Source organism: Halichoeres trimaculatus, unplaced genomic scaffold (assembly GCF_033239565.1).
Source record: "Halichoeres trimaculatus isolate MK-OKI-2021-1 unplaced genomic scaffold, fHalTri1.1 fHalTri1_scaffold_4, whole genome shotgun sequence".
Classification (NCBI taxonomy): domain Eukaryota; kingdom Metazoa; phylum Chordata; class Actinopteri; order Labriformes; family Labridae; genus Halichoeres; species Halichoeres trimaculatus.
In genome coordinates this window covers 9,436,766-9,463,288 of record NW_027437182.1, presented here as the reverse complement: position 1 = coordinate 9,463,288, position 26,523 = coordinate 9,436,766, and the positions used below count along the sequence as shown (strand labels likewise).

Sequence of the window (26,523 nt, the reverse complement as noted above, 5' to 3'; positions counted from 1 at the left end):
TTACTTTTGTCAACAAATCTTGAGATAAAAACACAAAACCAGAAGTGAATTTATCTGACTATCCAGTATAGTTTGGCAATCACCCAATTTAGTATCTTCCTCTGAGCAAACAGCTTCTCAAAGATTAAAAGAGAGGTTATGAAGAAAAGTACTGACAGAAGGATTTTACAAAGTGTTGGTTTTGGTCTTTTGTGGTACTTGTTAAGGAGAAGAAAAATATGAAATAGCACCAGCCTAATCCTGAGCTTGAGCTAAGCAGGGGAGAGAGTTGAGAGCAGAAAAGATCATCAAATTGAAGAATCATTCAGTAAATCAACGAGCTGGTCAATAAATCAAGTTTTAATCAATCAATAAATCTATGAGAATTTAAACAGACCAGCTCTCTTTTTACTTCCTTACAACTTTTATGTCAAAAAATTCTTCAACCTGGATCTTAACATCTCCTCTCAACTAATATTCACAGGAACATCCACGGCACACGCTGACCCCCTGCCATGACTGGCCTAGCAGCAGGCTAACAGCAGGCTAATGCTAATGAGACACCAGTTTTACATTAATGTACTGTCACTGTTAACATTGTATTAGTCTGGGACCATCTGGGCCACCATATGGACTGACAGCAGAGAGAGGAGGGGAGGAGGTTTAAGATTTAAGGAGAAAACATCCTGAGTGGTTTATTTTTCCTCTTAGAATTGTATATATGACGTTTTTAAAAATAAGAGTAATAACTTCTCCTGACTGTGCTGGATTTTTATTTGAAGATACATCTTTTTATCAGCACTTTGGCAACCATCTGCCAACAAACTCAGACATCTTTAACTCCTACCACATTTATTTCAAAGAAATCAGTCTCTGCAAGGTTTATTACCATATTCTTTTTTTTTTAAGTTTCTACATTTAAATCTCCTTTGAACTGGGATAAATACTCTGTTGGGTGGCATCCCAACAAGAAACATGTGCCATATTTCCACACAGTATGGTACCAACTCTGCTGGACTCTACTCCCCTGGAACCGGTACTTGTACTTTCTCTACTTGGTTTTCCTCTTCAGATAGTTCCTGCTCTCTGGAGACTCCGGAGGTTCTTAGCTGAGCATCAAGGTGAGAAATGGCAATGACAAGCCCATGTGTTATTGTCTCTGTCTTTTGAGCTATGATATAACAAGAAAGGAACTCAGGATGTTGATGTATAAATGTTTAGTGTTCTTTTAAAATGTGCATCTTTTTTTACCCAGCCAATGAATCAAATCTTAAGCCAAACACCTTATCATGTCTCAATTCCAACTGTAGTGGTGCATGCCACTTTTTAGCTTTAGTAGCATCTGTTTGGTGTGCTTGAAACCTCAGCTGATTTTTTACTCCAAATAATACCAGATTACAGGGACTATCCAAAACCTCTTCCAGCGGAAAACCAAAACAGATCAGCTCCAGGGGGAGCAGAAAGAGTCAAGAGGAGCCGTATCATGCAGTGGAAACAAGGCAAAAACAATACTTTCACACTCTGGTTGACATAATGAGCTAAATTAGCAGAAATGCCATTCTACTTTGAACACACAATTAAAGAAGCACTGGTAGAACATTTTGGCTTCAGCTTATAACGCTACCAGATAAACAAAAGCATCAATGAAGTGACTCATTTCAGAGCTGATAGAGTTACGCTTCTTTAAAACACCAGACTTTAAAGTTACAGTAAATGAAGTTCTACTCAAATCACTGTAGATAAAAAATAAAAATAAATAAAAAAATGTTCAAACAAACACATAAATACAAACTGTAAAGCCATGGAGATTAAATTGTTCATTTACACCAAAATTACAACATTGCAGAACTTCAGGACCAGAAATTCCTCAGCAGAGAAAACACGCTGCCTTATTTACCATTTTAAGCAAACCTTCCAAGAATAGAGAGGGATAAGAAAAGGAAACTTTGAGGAACTTTTAAGCTCAATCAGAGGAAAAACAATAGATCTAGAAATCTACTTATTGAAGCTAAAACCAGGGATTTGTTCAGGAGGACGAAATGTTTTCACAGCATTCAGATACAAATCTGTTGCAAAGAGCAACATTCAGAGTATTAAAGGATATATGAAACAGTTACAACATGGATACAGTCTTTTAAATCCATCACAGATTATGAAAACCTTTATTCCAGTTGACCTAATTCAGTTGTTATTTTTGTTGCTGTAGCCTTTGTTGAAATTGTCTGGAGAGAAAACGAAACACTACTGTTTAAGATTTCTTTCTTATTTGTATTGTGGGCAGATTATTTAGCTGGTAATCAAACTGTAAAGTATACAGAGATGAAGTGACAGAGGTGTGTCTCAAGAATTTCCAGCATTATTCAACAAATGTTATTCAGATTTAAATTGGGTGACTAACTCTAGACTGTGATGGATTATAATGAGAGATATTTTGATGAATCATTTTACATGCAATCATTTCCGTCTCAAACATGTAGCTTCATGTGGTGCATTTCCAATTACCATTACAATTTATTCAAACACTGAGATCAAATATTCAAAAGTAAAAATGAAATGATTCTGTTCATGTTTGCATGTAATTTTCCAAAGCCCTGTGTGATTTCGAGCTTCCTGGTTTGTATCTGTAACGCAGCAAAACAGCCATCTGTCTCTGAACGCACCCCTGGATTCAGTGGGCTAATGTTACTCACCCTTGCTTGGGCTTCGGACTAATGCCACGGCAATGCAGCAAACAACACACAGAACGCCCCAATCATGAGCCATCATAACAACAACGCAACCAACAGTAATGAACAAGGAAAATAATAACCCAGCCAAGATAAACCCGCAGAGAAAATCTGACTAAAAACTGCTGAAGGTGATTAAAAAATAAAAATCTACAAAACTCTAGTATTTGTTTTTCTTCTGTTCTGTGCAAGTGTGTGTCTCTCTGTGTGTGTTTTTTACCTTCCAATGGTGTTAGGCAGTGAGGTCAGCTGGTTGTCATCTACCTTCAAAGTTGTCAGCTTCTTCAACATTCCTGCACAACAGAGACAGAGTGGTGAGTGAAATCAGACCTAGAGGGAAAAACACCTTCATCAGAGACAAAGTAGCTCACTTTTATCTATTAATCCTATCAGAGACAGGTCAAATCAAACAGAAGCCACGTATACATGGACCCAAATATTCCGCTTGCAATCGGTTTATTTGCTCAAACGGAAAGAATTTAACCTTTGTATACACCCCATTCTGAAAGAAAAGTGCCAATATGAATGGACATTTAATCAGTTTCACAGGGGTGGAGTATTCCTTTCCCCAAACCGACTGAGGTATCATATATCCACTCAAATAGAAAGTTGTCAAGGTGTGCTCTTTCAGTGCATGCTCAGATGTGACGGAAGACGCAACAAGAGACATTCCTCAATTTGTTTATGTTTGTTTACGTTTGTTTGAGCATGCCCTATTGACTATTCTGTTTGATTATAGCAGCACATGTAAACCAGAGATTGGAATATTCCCTTCCATGTATACTATTGTTTTCGGGAAAGTCATTCAGAAAGATTCCATTCGGGAAGACAAAAAACTCCTCATGTAACCGTGGCTGCTGATTGGCCAGGTGGATGATCAACCAACACAGAGTCTGAAAGTAAGAGCTGGCTTCCCAGCCTCGCAGCCTTCTGCTGGATTTCAATATATTGTTGAAATGCCAAATGAATAATAATGAGGGCATGAACTCTGTACAAAACAAAAGACAAATTTATTCCCATCTGATTAGATGGTTCTGGAAACTGCAGCACCCTGCTGTTCCTCTAAATGCCTTTGACCTTTTGAAAAATGAAACTAATCACATGTGACCCGGTTTTAAAGATTTTATATCTCTGGGTCGATGGACATGGGACTGATGCGAAAGTCTGTCATAATGTATGTGTCTGTATGCACGAGTGTGTGTGTGTTTGTGTGTGTACCTATGGTGTCTGGGAGATGCTGTAGCATGTTGGAGGACAGCAGCAGATCTTCTAAGGCCTCACAGCCTGAAATATCAGAGTCCAACGTCTCGATGCGGTTCTTAGCCAAATCCAAGTACCGCAACTGACGAAGTTTTCCTATTGACTGCAGCGAAGAGAGAAAGGATTAATGAAATGATAAGAAACACACACAACACTGACTAAAGGTTGTGGTTTAATGTCATATGTTGTACTTCAAAGTCCTTACCCCTGGTATAGACTGTAGAGAGTTGTTATCCAGCCACAGCTCTCTCAAGTTGTGGATCTGCTCCAACACCTCAGGCTAACATGCAAACACATAAAACGATATAAGCATGTAAACAACACACAAAGCAACAGAAACGCAGCTCTACAGCGATAAAACATCTGAATTATTCATAAATATGGAACAAAGCTTCAGCATCGATGCTTTGAACATGTACAGAAACAACCTCAGTGCATCTTCAGAGCAAACTCTTGGCATAAACAGAGAAAATAATTTATTTTTTTGGCAGTGGGTGAGACTGGCAATCTGTCCCTTCATGCTTTCTCTCTCTTGGCAGGAAGGAGACCATACAACAATCCCACTCCTGTCATCAGGCTTCCTGTCTGACCCCTCTGTTATGTGTCATCCAGCCCTACCTAAGGCCCACATAAAGGTCTAACAGGAGGACAGTGTGATGAACTTATTCCTGCTTTATGAAGGGCAGCCTCACGTGATGTATAAGATCTTAAAATGTGAATTGAAAAGCATTGATGGTCCCTAAATAGGACCCAGAATCTCTGGCTTCCTCCATCTCTCCATGTTTTCTGTGCAAATAACTGGTTCTGATGTATGCAGGTTAAACCAGAAAGATATCAATAGCTGAGCTTTATGTGAGCACAAAGGATTATATCAGTGTTAAACATACAGATTAAAAGAAAATTTTTAGATAATGGAAATGAGACTTACCATGTCAGAGAATTCATTGCTACCCAGATCCAACCTCTCTAACTGTGTCAGTCTGTGGATGGACCTGAGAGGAAAGAAGACGTAGATTAATACATTGTGCCTATTTGTAGATTATTAACTCTTTTGTGTCTAGTTTTCACAGTTCTTTGTAAATTAAAATCCTTCAGAAAAGCTGCCACAGAGGTCTTGTCTGAATCCAGCTCTGAACAGTTAAACAGGAATCATTGAAATCTGTTAAAACAACATCCCTGTTACAGCAGGCTGCATCAGTATTCAACAACACCTGCCAGGGATAAATATAGATTTAATCTGGACACCTGGGAGAGTGAGCGTACACACTGTGACATCATGAGGCATCTGTCTGCATGACAATGTGTGTGTGTGTGTGCGCACATGAGTGTGCGCGTGTGTGTGAGTGTACAGTTCAACAAAGTGATGTGGCAGGAATTATGTTTTATTTCTATCTTTCTGTTCAAACACACAGTCTTACTTTGGCATGGTTTTCAGGTGGTTCTCTCTCAGCTCCAGGATCCGTAGTTTGGAGAGTCTGGGGAGCAGACAGAAAAAGGGAAACTGAACAGAAATGCACCTTATTCACTGAAAACTATAACATTTCTTTAAAAAAACAACATGGAGAAAAACCAGCCCAAATAATGTGGATTTATTTTCTCCTCAAACTGTAGAAATCTTAAAAGATTCCACAGGGATGAAAGACCAAGAAAGGCCAGCCTATTCAGGTTACTACATGATATTTGATTATGTGTGGGACATTCAACAGAGGAGCCTAAAACCTGGATGTACCCATTCTTTTCATCAAGAGCCTTTTTGTTTGATTGATTGATTGATTGATATATGATTTTATGCTGGAAATGTGTGAAAACCATCCCATCCAACCCCGTCACACACTTTCAGCGACATGCGCTACTTTACCTGCCAAAGTTAGCTGGCAGATACTCCAGGAAGGCATCGTTTAAGAAGAGCTGGGTCAGATTCAGGAGCTGTGTGAAACCATCTGGGAGTCTGAAAGACAGGCAGAGAGAAAGAAAGTTGAGATAGGGAGAAGAAGAGACAAAAAAAACAGACAGCAAGAACAAACGAGAGAATGAAAGACAAAAAAATGATTTGTGTCCTGGAAGGCCCCCAGTGCATTCAAACAGACACTGTTCCCACATCATCCCTATGGAAAGAGTTAAGTGCTGTTAGCTTGGAGATGAGTCACCATCTACACACACACACACACACACACACACACACACACACACACACACACACACACACACACACACACACACACACACACACACACACACACACACACACACACACACACACACACACACACACACACACACACTGTACTGTCTGCAGCCCATTGTGGTTCAGTCCATTTGTTCTTGGACATTCCTCTGTAGATGCGAAAACAGCAATTACTAGAACAGCAGTTGACGCTCAAAAAGCTTCACAGCAGAATTGTAATCATGCCGGCACTTTACTGTGGATCTTTCTTTTGTCTCGCCAAAGTTGTGCCACCATTTAAATAGACTGTAGTACCATAGTAGAGTTTATTTTGAAGCAGGTAACTATCTTTATCTTTTGTATTTTTGCAACATTATTTTCTGTGTACAGGAGGAAAACATTGTTAGGAAATTTCTATATGATCTTATTTGTTGGGAGATCAATCCATGTTGAAACCATCATGTGCTCAATGGAGTCCAGGTCCACTCACACTTTGTGCCATCGACATAAAAATTTCAATTTTTGGAACTAGCTTCATTTTTAAATGACATCAAGATCATGATTTGAATGCGTATGACGGATATTACGGCTTTGTTTTCTCAGACTTATCAAGAACCCTTACTCTAGAGAGTAGAAAAAAATCTCTATATCTTTCACTTTTGTGCAGCTTTGTGTTGTAGACTAGAGGCTAACTTCTTTTCTGGAAATCCCGCGGGATAAAGGGTTCCCATGGGATTCCCGTGGGATCAGAACCAACTTTACTATTTATCATGGGATTGGGAGGGTAAAAAGATAATGGGAGCAGATGGGAGCGGGACCCAATCAGGAAGATAAAGTGTAATATGTGACATGCACTGCTATTTTGTAGTTTATTTCCATTAAGCCTACAGTCTAACACAAGTGAAAAGAACTACACTTCCCAGAAGCCCATAATAATCTAAAAAAGAATGGGAGAAAATCAAATCAAATTCAATGTATTTCCTAAAAATTAAAAGGAGGGGAAAAAATGGGAGCAGGGTGGGAGTGGGAGTCATTTTACCAGGAGTGGGACGGGACAGGATTTGTTTTTTAACTCTGGCCTGGGATTGGGACAGGATCAGATTTTTTTTCTGTGGTAGTGGGATGGTGTCACTCTCTTTTGTAGACACACATTTTTGTGTACTGCAATCAAACCAGATTCCCATGCATCCAAATGCAGCCTCTACTCAGCAGTGACAGCATGATTTATTTGGGTTATCATGAGCTGTTTGTGTGTTAAAGTCATACTTTGTGATCGGGTTGACACTGGCCTCCACCACAGACAGGCCTTTACAGCATTTTATATTGTCTGGGAACTCCTGGATACCTGTAAGACAGACACAGAGGGCAAAGTCAGACTGTGGCAGTGTGCTCACTACAATTTGGGTTTTTTTCTGTTTAGTGAGGCACAACAAAAGCATAAAAATATCATCTCCGTTTTCAAGGGGTCATATTCTTACCGTTTTTACTGATGTCCAGCTCTTTGAGGTTTACCAAGCTGGCGATGGTGGTGGGCAGGTTAGACAGGTCGTTATCTGGCATGCTCAGCTTCTTCAGGGCCTGGCAGTTGAAGAGTTGCTATGGAGACACACGAGGGGAAACAAAAGACTATTATAGTCTGTCTGCAAAATAACACAGACCTTTAGCAGAACAGCACAAAAGGACAGAGACCGTGAAAGTCAGCTGGAGGCAAATGCGACTAAATGTTGTGGAAAAGCAGTGCAGTTAAAGCTGCTGTTCTCTATAAATACATCCTGAGGCCCCCAGGGACAGGAACCGTACTGGACTCAAAGCAACAGACGATCGTAGAAATGTGCCCTAAATAGAATAATACTGAAAATGACAAAACATATAAGAGTGAAGGTGTATTCATAAAGAGGAGAGAGTGAGACAACATCAATGTGATACTGAACTAAGACACTCTCAGTGTGCAAACATACATGCTCATGAAAAAGGAAAGTTTATCAACCACAGATTACACATATAATACATATAATATAGGTGAAGGTGCAGAATATTTTGAGTATGAATTATACATTATTATACAATAAGTGAATTGTCAGTCTGACTCTACATTTCCAATATTGCAACTGTGATCGTTGGTCATCAGCATGATTTTTCAGAAACAGTGACATTTTATCATATTCATAGCAGCTCCTACTGTTATCAGTAAGTGACATTTTTCCGTTTTGATATCCTCCTCTTGCTCTGATGAACACATCAACTTTAAGTTTATTCACAGAACCCCTCAGGCCCAAAAAACAAATGCTGTATTTTTGATACCTGTGTGTTTACAGCAAACACACAAACTTTGATTGTCTCATCGTGACATTGGAAGATGATGTCCTTTCCGCCAGGTTTAATAATCACCAAATTTCATTCAGTACACCCCTCACATCCATGTCGAGGCTACACACTATTTTTGCTGCAGTCATTACTCAGCTTGTTGGTGAGAGCCAGTCTGAACTCTCATAAACAATGTTCAATCTACTGGTAGTTTGTAAGGTTTGATGATGGTGCGGCTCTGAACAGGTATGCATACAAATTTTTCATCAGAGTCAAATTGTCCCTGAGTAAAGAGAAGCAGCTGTAACTGTTTTATGAATAGACAATCTTCTCCAAATTTCAAAAGTTTGATTACGGTGCTGCTCTGAATGGATCTGCATAAAAAAATTTCATCATGAACGTGGCTTGGCTTGGTGGTTAAGGCATGAGCCCATACAGTGGGTAGGGTCCACTTACAGCCTGAGGCACCTTTCCTACATGTCATTACCTCTCTGTCAAAAGTTCCTGCTCTGTCAACTTTCTGATCCTCTCCAAATAAAGATTTAAAAAGACCAAAAATATGACTTAAAAAACAATTGCCAGCTAGAGAGGGAAGCAGTTCTATAAGATTAGCAGATCTAAACCAGCAAATATTTTTGAAAAGCATCTTCATCGCATTTGTGGTGATTTGGAGCTAAATTCAAAGCAAGGGGCAGCATCTGGTTAGTTTAAGTCAAGCCTATGCCGAAGTGCTAAATGTTGCTGTTCATTGAGAACCTGCTTGAGGCTGGCTGCAGAAAGACCAGAAGTCACGTACAGACCCAGCTGTAAAAACAGACTTTTACGGCACTAAAAAGCATATTAACAGCCTGGTTTAAAAGACGGCTTGAGTGTAAAACGCTGATTTCGCGATCACGCACTGTATGGTGAGTGAATTTTTCTCTAACTTGGTGATTTAGAAGTTATTAGGATCACTTGATTGTCCCATCAGAAGCACAGCTCAGGTCACGTGACTGACATAGCTGTTGGAAGAAAAACTCACAGCCGTTGTCATAGCAAATGTGGCTGCATCTGCAGATTGGCTTATGTCCACGTTTTATATTGTCTTTTTTTTTTATTTACCCAAAAAAGACATCAGTTAGAGACATCAAGCACAGCTTTAACAATCTTAGTTTTGTCTTGAATAGCAATAACATTTTACTTTGAACTCAGATGCAAAACCTACAAAATTACAAGGGTCAAATTGATTACCCCCCCATGATGCTAACAGTTGATTGTGCCTCCTTTTTGCTGAATAACAGCATGCAGTTGTTTGTTGTAATTTGAAACAAGTCTCTGACACATCTCCTAAGGAATCCCAGCCCATTCTTCTTGGCTTGGTGTGTATGTGGCTTCCAGAGCCAGCCTCAAGCGGATACTCAAGAAACAGCAGGTTTTAGCTCTTCCACATTGTCTCACATTCTTAGACTGGCGGTTGCCCCTATGTCTGAACTTTATTTACAATACAGGGGATGAGTACTGCAAGCCTGCTTCTGCCACTTAGTGACCAAAGGTAGCTTTATGCAACTCCTTAACACCCTCTCTGTTTAACAAAACGATCTCTGTGTGTCGACATTAGCCACATGTTATAGCTGCATGTACAAAAGTGCAAGGCTATGGTAAACAAACCTTGCTGCATCAGCTTCCCCTGTTGGAAGAATTATAATACCGTAACTAATTATGCCATGGACTTTGTTTGATGACTTGGATACCCAAAGCTGAAAAGGTCTTAGGACTGTGTAGCATTAAAAAAATATTTTACAAAAAGCAAAAACATCCAACCAACAGTTCATTTGTGTTTCACAGTTCAAAGCTATGGTTGTCTGTGTGGACAAACATCAACAGTTTCCTGTTTAATATATATTCCTGGCCTGTTGCACACAGGCCAAAGAGATAAATAGATTCTTACATGAACACGGCTGCTCTGAACATATAGGTCACTCTGGGCTACCATACTTGAAGACTCCATTACCCACACACACTCGTAAGGCTCTCCAACTCACTTACATAAAGGCCAAGCACTCTGGCAGCCACAACAACTCATACTGTATACAGTTTTGGCACACACACACAAACACACATCAAAGCTGAGCAGGGTTTCTCTCTGTGAGCTGAAAAAAAGCTTGACCTGCTGGTTACACATCTCTATTAAACTGTGTGAGGTTATTTTTAGGAATCCAATTCAACATCTGTGTCGTCGAAACCAGGACAGGATATCAATAAAAAGAGACAGCTCTCCTAAAAAAACAGCTCCTGTAATTCTCCTTCAAATATCAGAAGGGCATTTTGTTTCATCACTGCACACAGAGGGGGTTTCTAAAGGTCTCAGATGACCTGCTATTGACTGATACCCCATGGCGGGAAGCTGACCTTCTCTTTCACCCCGTGTTTTCTGTCACTAGCTGCTGTCTAGCATATGATGATATTTGTAGTGTGTAAACAGGATGTGATTCAACTCAAGGATATCAAATCATTAGACTGCAAATTAGTAAAATGTGCAGCTTCATAATGTCACCTCAGAGTTCTGGGACAGCCGTTGTTAAAACTACATTTTTTTTTTTAAACAGAAGTACCAATTGTACATCCACCTGGAACTGCCAAGGGGGGTCGTTAATTTGCCTGTTTCCTCTCCAGAGTCAGCAGAAACGCAGCAGAGGGGTGAACACCTGGTTTACATTTACCTTGGGTAGCTCCTCAATCTGGTTGGCGTCCAGGTAAAGCTCCTCCAGAGTTCTCTCGAAGCTGAAGATCTCCTTCGGGACCTGCTGCAGACTGCAGTGTGAGTAGTCCAACACTGAGATCACTTCCTCTTCTCCACGGAAACAACGGCACGGCACCAGCCGGCCAATCAGCTTCCGCTTGGTGGTCATTTCCAGACACTGCACTAAAGAGACAAGAAGAGATGACGTTAGATTCATTTCAGAGGGTTTTATCGTTTTAAGATCAACATGCACATTATGTTTCATCTTCCTGGCAGCCCACTCTTATTCCCATTCATTGTATGACTCCTGGATTAACAGCAGACAGGACATGGTCCAGATGAGAAGCATCAAATATGCGTCTCCACTGAGCAACTACAAAGCTGGCACTAAATTTTGTGTGTGGGATTTTCTCTCAAGTATTCTAAAAAAAATTGAGCTTCATGACAGATTTCACAGCTTTTGATGAGTAATACAGTAATAAAACATAAATGTACAACCTTGAATCACTAAAAACAACACCTACTGCAAAAAAATAATTTAAAAAATACTGCGCAGGAAAAACTGTAGGTGTAAATGTAAGACCGAGGGTGTAAAAATGAGTCTAAATCTATCAGTTATAATCTGACACTAGGATCAGATCAATCAGCTCCTTAGTGAAGCAACAACAGTGGGAATTGGCAAATAGCCCCATGGCAGACAAGGTGTACTATATTTATTATGCAGTATGAAGGTAACTTTGAATCATTTTAGTCAAAAATGGACAAATGTGACTAATGTGATGTGATTCTGGTGGATCTAATACAAAATGTTAACCTTTTTATGACATCAATTACACTTTATGTAGAAAAACTTGTTTTAATGTAGCATTGGTATACAAACAAAGAGGATTTAAGGGCTTTAGGTCACTTTCATTACCTTTATTTATCCTAAAAAGATTATTTTATTCAACCAAAAAGGAGGGTGGAATCAGCAGTCACTACTCCACACTAAAATGTCTTACAGGGTGAAGTGTAAGCAGCACCGCGTTATTCCCTCATTGGTGTGTGCCTCATACAGCCAGTACTGGTGAGTCATCGGTATACAGTACAAATAGTGTGTTGCAGAGCATGAGAGCAGAGCGCCATAGTGGCACTTCCAGTCAGGAGCAGCAGAGGTGGACACCTTTGGGAGTGAGGAGCAGGAATTCTCATGGCTCCACTCTGCTGTCATGCTCTGATGTGTTGCACAAAATATCTCTGCATCACCATTCTCCTTTCCAATATTCTTTTTCCTCTTTTGGAGTAGGGCTGAACAGTTAATCAAATCTAAACCAACATCACGATATGATGGAATGCAACAGAATACACAGACCTGCAGGGAATAAAGTAACTTGTACTCTTTCTTCCTCAAAACTAGCAAAACTTGATATGCTGGGGTTTCTGTTGCCAAAAACCTGCGAGCTACAGAGATCCACGGTAGAATAATTGTGGCTGGCAGAGCTATACCCCTTGCTCACTTTATTCTGTAAGGTTTGTTACTAGGCATGAGTACGGAATGAGGTACTTTTATAGGTACTGACCATAGACTGTATAAAACATAAACGTAGTCTCGCCAACGTCACCCATCTGTTTCTGAAACGGAAAATGAAGCACATCGGCTATAGCAGCCATATTGGCAGTGGCAAGGGCTTTGCCTACAGCCATAGGGCGCCTGTCGGTCACGTGACCCTCAGCTGTGCCTCTTATTGGGGGAGCTCGCAATCTTAATTTCCCCTGAACGGCCAGGTTAGAAAAAAATTCACCTCCAGTACCGCGGGTGCCAGTAGTAACATTAGCGACTCAGACAGGAGATGTTTTTTGAACAAAGCTGTAAATAGGTTAATTTCTGCTTTGAAAACGGCTTTTTTTGGCTTGGTGTGTATGTGACTTCCGCTACTTCCGGAGCCAGCCTCAAGCAATACTTGAGAAACAGGTGATTTTAGCACTTCCGCATTGTCTCATATTCTTAGACCGGAGGTTGCCGCTTGGTACTGACAAAATTCTGTCAAAAGTACTGGGTACGGATGCATGTAAAAGTACCATGTTTAGGTACCTAAATGCATCCTTGTGACTGTGAGGGAGTAGGGGAGTAGGTGATTTTCCATACTGGACATGAAAACAGCATTACAAGGTTACATATTGAGGAAAAAATATGTTAAATTGAAAATTTACATTTTATTATGACACAAATTGATGTTTTTTACCACATGAACACACAAACATTGGTACCACTGTGCACTGATACCGATTGCCAGGTACTGGGAATCTGTACCGTATCGTTTCAAATGTCAAAGGTATCCATTCCTATTTGTTACTCTTATTGACAACCGGAGGTAGTAAAATTTCACAGTGTTCCTTTTTCTTTTCAATTAAAAGGTGCAGGAAATGGTTGTTTATATGTTGACAGTGTCCTTTGCCCTGTTGGTCATACGATAGAATGACTTAGTACTTTTGTTTAGTGTATGATGCAGAAGACAAAAATTTCATACTGAATCGCAATGGCAATATTTAAAAAAAAAAATCACAATTACATAATTTTACCAAAAATTTTCAGCCCCATTTTGGGGCCAGGACAACTTCACTGTCATTGGAGATTGCTGCTGAGACGTACAACTCTTGGTTAGTTTGATGTTACCCTCAGATATTCTAACACGTGGCTGATCTGTAATGTTTATAAAAGATTTCAGCATCATACAGTGCACCATGGGTAATGTATTTTTGCTTCTATTATGATCTTGAATCGGTAATATGAACTTGTGATTTCGGGATGACTTTTAAAAACAAGAATCAAGATTTTCTCTTTAACTTGTCAACCCCTGAATTTCAGACCTTCCCCCTTTGTTACATCCTACCATGACTCACACGTAAACATGGCTGCCAACAATAACAGAGATTGTTCCCATACTAGCTACAGTCTCATCAGCCGTTTGTTAAGGTTTTAATGGCTTCAGACAAATCACTGCAGTAAGGTTTGGTTTGATCAAAGGCTGTTACAACTTAAGACCGTAACACAACCAATTTATTTCAACATCTTAAACAGAGACGTGGAACAGATTCAGAGGTTGTCGTGCTACAAGATTCAGAAGACCACCACAGCCCACAGACACGAGTCAGGTAAAAGAAGCTTCCACTGAATCATTTCACGACTGGAAAGAGACACAAAGTGGAAAGTTGTTGCTGATTGAGTCCAGCTGAATGTTGCTAACGATTTGGTGCTATATATATATATATATATATATATATATATATATATATATATATATATATATATATATATATATATATATATATATATATATATATATATATATATATATATATATATATATATATATATATATATATATATATATATATATATATATATATATATATACATATGGGAAGGAGGAACGCTTGAGCTCATCCGCATGCTGTGAACTATCCCCCCCAAGGTCTGTGCAACCCAGCTGCAAGCATTTTGCCAAAGCTGCCCGCATCATCTGCAAAACTGTGCTTGTGAAAAGATCGCTAGAGAGCCAGAGGGCATGTTCTGTTATTCCACTACAATAGAGATGAGTTCCATGCCGTCTAATATGAGTTTGATTGTGAGTTTTTTAAACAAGAAGTTTCATCTGCAAGTGTCTGCCCCCCCCAAAAAAATACCATTTTGACAGTCACATAAGTAGGCTAATTTCCCATGAACAAAAAAAAACTTGTCAGAGTCGTGTTTTTGGATTTATTTCAGTTTTTACCTTTGCCAATGAGGTTATGTTTTTGGGAGAGTTTGTCTGTTTGTTTGATATCTGTGAATAACATAACTCAAAAAGTAACGAATGGATCTTGATGAAATTTTCAGGAAATGTTTAAAATGGGATGAGGAAGAAGTGATTAAATTTTGGAGGTGGATCACCGTCTAGATCCAGGAATTTTTTTTAAAGGATTCTTTGTCATTGTGAGATAGGGCTGTTTTCACCATATGTGTATATAACTCCAGGATAAATAGTCAGATTGCCTTGCAAAACAATACAACACAAGGTCACCATCATTTCTGACAGATGTAAAAATACGATCCACATCCTGGCAATATTCTGGATACTAAGATCCGGAATATGAAAAATGTACTGGGTCATCATAATTTTCAACACTGTCAGGTAACAAATTATCGTACAAACCTGCAACTAACACCAAATGGTAGCAGACAGTCTGCTGAAAGGAAGTATAACACTAAAGTAGGACTAAGTGTTGCGTGACAATCACAATATGCTTGGTGTAGGTCTGCGCTCTCTGGGTGCTTTTCTAGCTTTTATTTGTTTTACAGAAGAAAAAAGGAAATCTGATTAAAATCATAAACAGAGTTTTGTGTGGGGAAAAAAGGGATTTCATCCTCTGGCCATACAGCGTAGCTCTCGAGATATGTGTGTAAATTTGTATCATGTATTAAGTTGTAAGGGCTGAGGACACTGTTTCTGGTGATACGTTGGCTACTTTTTCGAGTGTCATTGTTCCACTGAGTTTACAGAGTTAAAAAGTCAGTTACATATTGTTGGTTAGGCTCTATTTTAGCACAGCTATTGTGCATTAGAATTTGAACATGGTCACCCAGCTCTTGGAGGGCTGTGACTAGACTGTCAGTTCCCCACACACATACACACACATTCACACACAAGCTGGAGCCAAATAATTAGACTGAATCCTTTGTAATTCTGTGGCAACATCGCTCCATCACACCATTACACAACACAGCACTGAATGGCTTGAGTAGACTAAATGTGGGTATTAAAATGCTTGAGTGGGGATTTATTATTCAGCATTATCATTTCAAACTCTTCACTCAATCCACTGACAAATAAAATGTTTTAAAGCTGCCTTTTCACAGAGAACAAAGAAGAGAGTTTTTGGAGATCTCACTGACGCCTCAATATCCTGTTTGATCTGGATGAGCTAAAACCAGCTGTGAGGACACAAGAGGAGACAAGTGATGCAGGCTGACAGGAGGTGATGAGGAGTTAACAGCTACAGTAGAGAGAAAACAAAAAGGAGGAGGAGGAGAAAAAGAGAGCAAGAGGTTTAGAGATAAGACTTGCAGCTTTTATCTGCGTATAGACACACACATGTCCGGCTGCACAGTGCGGCCAGATGAATCCAGGAGATAAACAGAGTCATCTTCAGCACTGTGAGAACACTATGTTATCTCCTCTAGTCCACGGCAAGGCCGGCGAAATCTGATAAAGAGCAGCGCAGATCCTCCAGGACTGTTTATCTAAAAGGGCTGGACCATTAAAATCAATACATCCTTATCCACAGCCGGGCTCAAAGCGGGCGTAATGAGGCGAGCTGGGATTTACTGTTTGTCGACAATATGTGTAAACTGTGCAGACAGTTCTCATGGGGTTAGACAGGGTTTGTTCTGCACAGTGGAATGGTTGTGACTTGGACAATGAGGATTATACGGTTAAGATCAGGGTAGGATATGCTTTGTGTTCGCCTTTTACCTTATGGTCTGAACACAAATTAAAGTGCAAGGGGGTGGTCATGGGACACATGCGCTGAAAGAAAAGAGGCAGCTGGAAGTAAAAGCTTTGAACTACAGGAAGACAATACAGACAAATTTTCTATATGTTGCCACTTTGTGTTTTATTTCTGGCAATGTAAAACAAAACAGGGACTTCCATTATCACGTCATGGAGTAAAAAAAACTTATCAACACAAAAATTATGGTAATGGTCCGGAAGACCACTTAAGTCAGCAGATGATGTAATTTGTCAGAATGTATACCAATTAACAGGCCCAATGGATGAAAAAATAAGCTAACAAACCCAATCCATGAAAGCAGAAACCTACAGCAAGAATAATCATACTTGTAGAAAAGTTATATGCCATCTTACATATTACATTGTTTTTCTCTGTTAATGACTTGAGAACTGTGGGGGTAACAAGCTGTGACCAATCATAATGACTGTAAACAAATGTCTCAGTGTTGACCTTTACTCAGGATAGCATCAGATACAAGCAGCTTCGACGGTCTGTTCGGATTAACATGCACGGGTTGTCTCCTCGGGCACGACATGACCCAGGATTTGTGAAAGAGCTAAAGAAAGTAAAGAAATTAAATTATTTTTACAGGATATCAGAACATCTCATATCATATGAGAACAGGGTAAAATACGGAAGCAGAAATGATGTATCGAAACACTCGTCTGATTTCACAGTGCTGACTCAGTTCAAACCAAGCATTAAGATATTCAAGCACTAACCCATGTGCATTTCTCCTGCAACACATGCTGATATACTGCTCTTTCAAATAAAGCTAGCCCAGCACAGGTTGAGAAGTAAGTAGGGCTGTGACTTTAATGCGTTAATTAGATTAATTAATTACACCACACATTAATGAGTTATAAAAACGCAAGATTTACTCATTGGCTGCTAGCCATTTTCAGAGCATCTTGAACGATCTTTTAAGACCCAAATAATAATGTTTTCTATGACCATGTAAACACCAAAGTTACTTAATGATTAATTTTTTTAATCAAGCCCCACCACTAGAAGTAAGAGATAATGCATGGTGAGACGTGAGGCCTCTTGGTGAAGTGGAACGGTGTCATCAGAAGTCTTTATACTTCTGCATTAACTGTACGCTGTGGACCATATTCCACCAGATCCATGTCCAGTCTACCTTCACTCCATACATCACGAGATCTAATAGTTTCTGACTTTTAGTTTTCACTGCACCAAAATAGTGTTTAAACATCATGTTGAATTTCAGAATAAAACACTCCTTGGTGATGCAAGATCGTATTTCAATTCACTACAACAACAGGCCTGGAGTCACCAGGTTAGAGATTTTTAGAGATCAACTAAGACGATATGATTGAGGAGGGTGTCATTTTTTGGGGTGGGGAGCACAGGAAATCCTCAGTCCGAGCAGTCCATCTTGTTAACACAACCAGCGGATGATGATGGATGATAATGGATGATGGAAGACGGAGCCAAACAGAGCAGAGATGGACTGGACATGGATCTGGTGGAAGTCTGGCATGACGCTACAGCACAGTTACATACACTAGCTTTAGCACACTTGGTGGCATGTCTGTTTTGCTCAGCATTACTCCGCCTACATACCAGATGACAGTGCAATTTATATGCTATCCATATCAGCAGTTACTCTTATATTCTTTGCTCTAAATTAGAGTGCTTTATGTTGGAAATAGAGATGTCAGATGAGATTGAATGAACAGATGCTGGATCAATGTAGACAGTAACACCACAGAAGTTGTGCTGGCAGGAAACAGGATGTAGCCCAGTGGACCAATCCAAGAATTTGTTGTCTGCGTTGTTTCAACAAGTAGTAACATTTTTGAGGAGGTGCACGTCGGGCTATGTACGCTGGATTCTGTACGGGACTAAGTGAATTTACAGTGAATGCCTTGGCACAGAAAGGACGCAGACGTAAACCAGGGTTGACCCTGAGGTAGTGTTCTGTAAACAGTTTTCAGGCCTGATGCAGACTCAGCTTTTGAGAAATTCAGCACAAAATATCGTTGGAAATAAGTACATGTGTCAGAGTGACATGTTTTACACACAGTTCTCTCCCAAATGCTTCAGTTTGTTTGACCAACGAGTACAGGACACACATCAGCTGACGTGCTCTGTCACAGTCACTAAGCTGTGTGAGGTATCTTCTGAGTGTGCAGGCTACTTGATTGGCTGGAAATGACATGATTAGCAAAGGTGTGAAATTGGTTGAATACTTGCTGCATCCTGTAATCAGCTGCTGGAAAGCCAGATGGCCCTTTGTGGAGTCCAAACCGAGCACACTGACCAAAACTGATATGACATTTTAGAAATTTCTCTCTCTGCTTTTATTTATTGTCTTTCGTTTTTATCTTTTCTTCTTTCAGCTTAGCTTCACACCTTTTTTTCTGTTCCAACTGATACAGTCCCTTCATTCAGAGGTTGGCCAAACACTCTGTGAAACATTTGTTGTCCAGACTGACAAGCAGTGAAGTAACTTTGAGAAATGTCTTCTGAGGGATCCAACATGCCCGGCTTAAAAAGAACTGTGGTCATTACTTTTGGCAAAGTGGATAGAATAAATAACGCAGTCTGCTAAACAATCTGTTTTATTATCTCCTGATTCTGCAGCTGCTTGATTATGCACTCACAGTTATTTGATGTAACAGCTTGAATTACAAAAACAGAGCAGGCTAAAAATAACTTTTTTTTTTTTTTAGTCCACAGAGCAGAAAGGAAGAGGGAGAGGAGAGGAAGCGGGGCTAATGACAAATATTAGGAGCAAATGGGAGGCTGTTTATGTGTGCAACCATGAGTGCAGACTGTGGGCAGTCACCTTCATGACACAAACATCTCTGGAGACAGATTTTATGCCTGGAAAAGCCCAAAACACGAACAAAGAAGAGGGGTAACGATAGTAAGAGTCTTTCCTCAAATGTGTGGATTCATTTCCAAAGTTGAAAATGGTAAACTTTTATTTTTAGAAGATCCAAAAACGGACTTACTAAACATACCAAAAAATTAGGCTTCTAAATACCCGGTGCTTATTTATAAATACCATGTCTCATCAAGGCTATAGACCTAAAACTCACAACATTTGCCTTAATTTCTTTCTTCTATCCCCTCTGCTATGGTCTACCTTGTATTAATGAATGAATGTGAGAAGGACACTGAAGGGTTTCCAGTCCGTCTCACACTGGAGACATGAAAAAAGTAGGAAGAAAGTCAGAGCAAGCTGGGCACCAATCGGGTGAAACTAGGAAGTGAGCGTGGTTGGCTGTGTTGGCTCTCGCTGCTGCTATGGAAACAGCATGACAGAGCAGACTGACTCTGCAGCAGCAATGCTACAAGTGCATGTTCAAGATTGCAACACACAGATACATGTCAGTGTGATGGTGGCAACAGAAAGGAGCCAAATGGGTGGACAGTGAGCAGAGGTTGAAAACACTCAACTAAATACATGTTACACCTCAAACAAATGTGCACATTGGCACAGAAGATAGGGACATGATTACTCAAATATTCAGCTTTTAAAAAACAACTAATTTTAAACTGTAAACATTTAAACCAACAGCAACAAAAGAAAGCTCTATAAAAATGGTTGAATTTATAGAACTATTACTGATCATTTCAAAATTTTAAACTAATAGAAGTGTCATAAATTACGATCAGCAGATGCTTTTGTCCGAAGCCAACTTGAGCAGTTGGAAGGTATGCCTTGCTATAGGGCACCTCAACAGTGCTCAGGAAATTATGCTAACATCTCTTTAGCTATCAGCCTTATTCCCAATTATGGACTTAAACCAGTGACCCTTGGTTACAAACCCAAGTCCCTATGAGCTGAGCTACTGCCACTTACAAGTGTCTTCAAAGAACAAACAAGTTAGGTAAGGAAACTAAAATTTGGTCGTCTTTCCTAATGAAATAAGCAGTGTCCAATCAATATCGTTACTTCTTCTTTAAGGTCAATGTTCTGAAGAACATCACCAGTTCATGATAGTCACAGAGCTAACAGCTGGAACACTGTCACAGGTGAAAGTTAAGTTAGTCAGATTCAGGTGGAGCACGCAGGTAAAAGAGAGCTAAGAGATGTTCCACAGTGACTAACATCTGAGGGGTTTAAATAAAAATTTCTCCTACTGGGAGAACTGGAAGTCAACTGGTTTCAATGTAACAAAACCGTCTTGAGCACAATTTGTTAAACACGACAACTCAAGGTGTCACAGAGTCTGTGAGTAAACAATTTCAAATAAATTAAAAACTTTATCACAACTTAAACCTTTTATAAATAAACATATTTTAGCCTTATCTGCTATTGCTTAATGACGTCATCGCTTAGTTTGCCTAATGGGTCATTTGTATGTAATTTTTGTGAACACTGAATGAGAAAGGAATAATATTGAAGAAGAGACAGAAAGTGTGTAAACGGGTTTAAAACTACAAATTAACTTTAATTTGGCTTTCTTCTAGATGAAACTTCTTATAAACTGCACTGTATCCCACTTCAGAATGCTATCTGTCGTTTATGCTTGTTTAGATCCAGGTAGTAGAGCACAAGAGCATCATGGCTGCTGCCCTTAACAAAAGCAACAGCAGGGTTTCCCCTGGGATTTTTTTTAAACTGTGGGGGAGGGCTTTGCAAAATGAATTTTCATGCAGTCTGACTTGTCCCTCAGTGAGTGTGCAGGATAGGGGTTGCTAGATTTGTTGCTAGTCGCTTTTTTGTAAAATAGACGCCAGAATGATCTGAAAAGTCACTAAGTTGGCTACACTTTCCCTGCCACTCTTGAGTGAGCTGCAGTAAAACCAGACAGGAAGTTGAGACTCCAGTGTTCATTTTTCAGAATCAAGTTATCTACAGATTACTGTCACTATTCATGAGTACAACTCCACACTCTTATTATAGTCTGTAAATGTACACCAATATAGACTTTATGTTTATACTGAACCAGTCATACAATAAAATCTACATTTGAAACACCTGAAAAGAAAAAGATCATAATTCTGAGGGCATGGCGGTCTTTATTTTCCCCTGTATGTGCGCTATAATCATTTACATGTAGCAGAAACCTTGTACAGCCCCAGGTAGTAGTGAATAAACTGTGCCCAGGCTTAGACATGAGCCAAGCTAATTTACAAAAGATTCAATAGGGTTCAACCAGCACAGGTCACCAGCCTATCACATAGAGACAGAAAATCAGACATGCACACACTCACAACTACAGGCAGCTTTTAAGACTGTTGGAGGGGAGGAAGCAAAAACTTACAGAGAAGCTACAAAGCTAAGATGATGCTTCAGATGCTTCTATTAACTTGTCCTAAGCAGACTATTTGATATGAAACACTTAATGTCCTCTTGATGCCCTTCTCTCTGAAATGCTGAGGACAAAAAGTGTTGTGAAGAGAAGAAAAGTGTCCTGGACGTCCTGGGGCTGGTGAGTCGTCTGCTGGTGTCTCTGCTCTTCCTGAATTTCACCTCATGTGGTCTCTTTTCTTATTCCTCCCTCTGATCTTCATTGAAGTGTGTGAGTGTACATCTGTGTGTGTGTGATGAACTCCCCCGAGTCCCATCACAGCCATCATTTCACGTGCAGCCTCTGCAGTCACCATAGTAACGGCTGCCATAGAGACTGTCTCCCAGGAGCTGGGTGTATTTTTACTCGTTCTCTCTCTTTCTCTGTGTCATAAAACAGAACATGCTGCACTCGGTGGGCGAGCGCTCCACATTCGGCATCGTTTTACACGGGCTTAAATATATCAGACACCTTTCGAGCACCTGAGCAGCAGCTTCAGAGCGGAGTCTCTCTTTTTATCTGCTGCACTCTCTGACTGTTCTTTTTCTGGAGAGGTGTGAATGCTGCACTGGGCTGAACTCACCCCAGGCTACTGCGTTAACACCAAAGTAACACACTGTAAAGAGTCATGCAACTGCAGACACACACACACACACACACACACACACACACACACACACACACACACACACACACACACACACACACACACACAAACGCACACACACACACAAACACACACACAGACTTGTTAGTTTGCAGATATTTAAGCAGAGATGGCGAGGGGAATGGAAGAACGGAAAATCCTTTTTAACTTGTGAGCAGACCTTTAGTATGTGGTGTGTGTGTGTTTGTGTTTGTGTGTGTGTGGGGGAGGTATTTCACTAACTAGCAGCCAAGAACAGCTTGTTCTGTCTTATTTTACATTCATAAATCACCTGGACCAGAACATGAACACAAACACAGATTAATCTTTCGTCTTTGTCGTCATCCTGACTAAGCTTCCTGTTTGAAACACTAGCCGAAGACATGCCAGACTAAATGATGTCATGAGTCATTTTCAAAGCACTGGACAGATCAGAGAAGAGGACTGACTGAGGTCTGAAGTACAGGTGTGTCTCCAGGGAAGCTATGAATGCTAATGAAGGGCATTAAGATTGACATTCAAGGGTTTCTGAAGCCTCACAGTCAATGCAGTCTAGGATTCCTTCCAGCTACACATCACACTAACAAGGCATAAGCGATGAATAATTTAATAAATATTGAAAAGGCTGCTTTGAGAGTGCTGAATGTGTCTTTATTAGCTGTTAATGTAATGTTCCATGCTGTCTCTTTAGCAAACATGGAGCAACATCTGGATAATCATCCACCAGCCAATCACAGCTCATGAAGGACAGGTATAACTTGAATACCATGTCAGTCTATCATGATGTTACGAACGTCTGTTTGCAAGCAGATTGGAAAAAACCTGTTAACATAGCTTCACTATCATCCATTCTGCTGATCCAAATACAAACTTAAAGAGCAAAGCACTCAGGAGAAAGCTACAACAGCTTCCAGTTCAACAAGCGGCTGGCATCGAGATGAATTTCAGCAATCACTTTCTTTTCCTACTAGCAGCATGAGAAGCAAAAGTCAACTGAAGTGAAGAGATGATGTCCAAGAGCAGATTATACAATAAAGATCAGTGAAAGCTCAATATCAACTGTTATCTTGCATACAACCAAACACAATCTGTGGTCTTGAAGAAAAACCTAATACAGAAAAAAAAATACCCTGCAGTTCTTCAAGTGTCCACTTGAGGCTGGTCCCAAAAGTCAGGGAGATCCCATCGAAAACTGTTTCCTAAGTGACAAGGCTTTGACCTCAACTCTACATTTTTTGCCAGAGTCTAGATCAGGGGTCTTCAACATTTTTCAGACCAAGGAAACCCAAACTGATGGGGAGATGGAGCAGGGACCCCTTTTGATCTGGGGAACCTGACAGAGCCAGTATGAAACATGCGCCCGTGTGACTGGCCGAGCAGTGATAAAGGTGGATCTTCCTCTGTCTTGAGATATTGAACAATATAAAATTGAAATATTTTGGATTAATCATTTGAATAAATAAGAAATTGCCTAACCAACAATGTCACAGACCCCCTAGGGGCCATTAACCCAACTGTCAAAGACCTCTGGTCTAGATTGAAAAGTTTGGTCGATCAGAGTTTCAAATACTATCACAAACATTGTTTAGCTTCATTCCTCCTCTTCAGAAACCACTGGGTGACGTCACAGTGACAACATTCATATTGTTCAAGGTACAATAGCTGAAACACTCATGGTTTTGACTATGAACTCAAACCAGGATGCATCTGACACTGTTCTCATCCAAAATCTGAAACTCAGGGAAAAGTGAATTTTAAATACAAAACGTTTGTTTGATCAATTACAGGATTGCAGTTTAAGGTATGTAAGAGAGTGACTGTTAACATGCTGTCTAACCCTGGGGGAACTCTCATTGAAAGAAAAACGCAGAGCCACAGTCACGCACAGTAGGAGCTCGTCCATTCTTCCTTTAACACTCTGCAGCTGTAAACGACGGCACGCTCCGTCCACCAACAGTCATTCTAAGTAATTGGACATATGAGTAATGTTTTTACAGTCTCAGGAATGGCAGCACAGTCAGGGCTGAATCATAGTTTGCATGTTTTCACGCTCAGTCAGTCCGAGCCGCCTGACACTGTGGCTCCAGGTGGCACATCTCAAAAACTTTATGACCCTTTCATCCAAGACGCTAAAAATAACCAACAAAAGCCACAACAGCTGACGGCTCACCTGCATCCAAAACATGGGAATCAATTACGCTTAGATGCATGAGTAAGCAAACATACAAATGCATCAAATGGGTAAAAACAGAGTTACCTAAAGAGACCTGGGAACATGTCGTTAAATGTGTCCACCTTTATCTTTGTGCTGTGAGCGTTAAGGGGCCAATACAGACAGATGACAGGCAGAGAGTTAGGTAGACAAACAGTCAGATGTATAAATAGGAGGCAATAAAGACAGATAAACAAGCAGCAGACAGAGAAGCAAGGATAACAGAGAGTTGTGCGGTCAGAGAAAAAACATATCTGTGTGATTTCCAAGCTTTCAGTTTACATTTGTTGAGAACTGAAAAATATTCCAAAAATGAAATGATCAGCAGAAGCCGTGTTGTGGACAGTATAAATACAGATAGAAAACAAGGGGACACATGCACTGAGGGGCTGCTCAGTCTTAATCAAGCCTGTCATTTTTTGGTCACATGCAACTGGGGCATTGTTGTCCTTTTTATAGACTCACCAGAGGATCCCGAAACCCCCATAAAGGATTTCAAGATCAATCTGAGAAGCCACAAGAGGATCATAAAGAGAAAGAGACAGAAAACAAGCTCAGTTGAGCTTTACAAAATTCATTTTAGTTCAATTTATTAGGTAACTAAAATGTGTTTTTTTTCAGGGGCCTAAAATAATCTAAAAGACATGAAGAATATCTTAAATCAGGAGACTTAATGTACGTATTACTCATATTAATGCATTTACAGATACAGAGTAGTCTGATGCCAAAGGTCAAAATTCGATTTCAAGACAGATGTACTGATATATCTGTTGCAACAAAATCCACCATATAAAGATATTTCAGAGCCATGGGAGTAAAAATTCATATGAAAGCTCTTTAGGCTCTATGCACAGTTAGTTACTCATGAAAAAATATCATGTTTTCACAAACTGTGTCATGTTTTCAACGCTTTTGCCAGCATTCTCTTCTGACCAGTGGACAACTGAGCAACATCAGAAAAGTGTTTAAGGTAAAGACACCTGAGCAGACAGCCTGTAAATAAGTCAAACATCCAGTCAGAAAGAGGAACAACAAGCCCTGGCTGTCCTACCTTCACAGCACAGAAAAGTAGGGATGCACGATATTTGGGAATGGATTTTTGGCAGATATCTGATAAGCTGATATTTTACGATATTTTACAACTCATTCAGTCATTTTACGACACTGATTTGTTTTCCAAACGCCTAATTGCAGAGATAATCAACTTTCTCTGGTACTGACAGAAGCATACAGTGTTCTGGTGCATACGCTTTTCACATTCTTTTTGTATAATTCAAATTTGGTGCAAAATAAAACACTTAAGTCTTAAAACTGTGTGTTTGTTTATGGCAGTTACTTTTAGACAAAATTATACCAAAAGATGAATCCTTAAAACTTGGATGATGGTCTCCCTGAGACAATTATAGAAATACCCACAACCAGGGCAAATCTATCCAAATTTCACAACTGACAGTCAGTCATTATGACCTCTCTTCACAGGGAACATGTGAGAAGTGCAACTGTTTGGCAGTTGAATCTAAATCAAATAAAATGGTTTTCTCTCAGATAGTAAATTTGCCTAGTCAGCTACATGTACCACTCAGACTGCTGCTTAAACTAAAATTTAACTTTAAGTGATACTCCGTAATGGAACAAGTTGGGTCCTATCACAGGGTTTAGGGCAGAAATTATCCCTAAGCAGTGTTTTTGTGCAGCAGAAGCCCAGGGC

At 39.9% G+C, this 26,523-nt stretch overlaps 1 protein-coding gene across 20 annotated transcripts in view; it reads right to left on the bottom strand.

The window, feature by feature from the left end:
• The window catches only part of lrrc7 (leucine rich repeat containing 7), an 80,892-nt gene that overhangs the window by 29,606 nt on the left and 24,763 nt on the right, over nucleotides 1–26,523 (bottom strand). For 17 of the 20 annotated variants that reach the window (XM_074668966.1, XM_074668962.1, XM_074668964.1 and 14 more), the window contains exons 2-11: nucleotides 11,133–11,335; nucleotides 7,608–7,725; nucleotides 7,396–7,474; nucleotides 5,824–5,913; nucleotides 5,384–5,440; nucleotides 4,894–4,957; nucleotides 4,171–4,245; nucleotides 3,924–4,068; nucleotides 2,926–2,998; nucleotides 2,670–2,687 (exon numbers count right to left, since the gene is read on the bottom strand). In XM_074668966.1, coding sequence (XP_074525067.1) covers nucleotides 2,670–2,687; nucleotides 2,926–2,998; nucleotides 3,924–4,068; nucleotides 4,171–4,245; nucleotides 4,894–4,957; nucleotides 5,384–5,440; nucleotides 5,824–5,913; nucleotides 7,396–7,474; nucleotides 7,608–7,725; nucleotides 11,133–11,335 — 922 coding nt within the window. The remainder of the gene's footprint in view (nucleotides 1–2,669; nucleotides 2,688–2,925; nucleotides 2,999–3,923; nucleotides 4,069–4,170; nucleotides 4,246–4,893; nucleotides 4,958–5,383; nucleotides 5,441–5,823; nucleotides 5,914–7,395; nucleotides 7,475–7,607; nucleotides 7,726–11,132; nucleotides 11,336–26,523) is intronic. The other 3 variants (XM_074668961.1, XM_074668979.1, XM_074668980.1) reach the window with 1 other exon arrangement.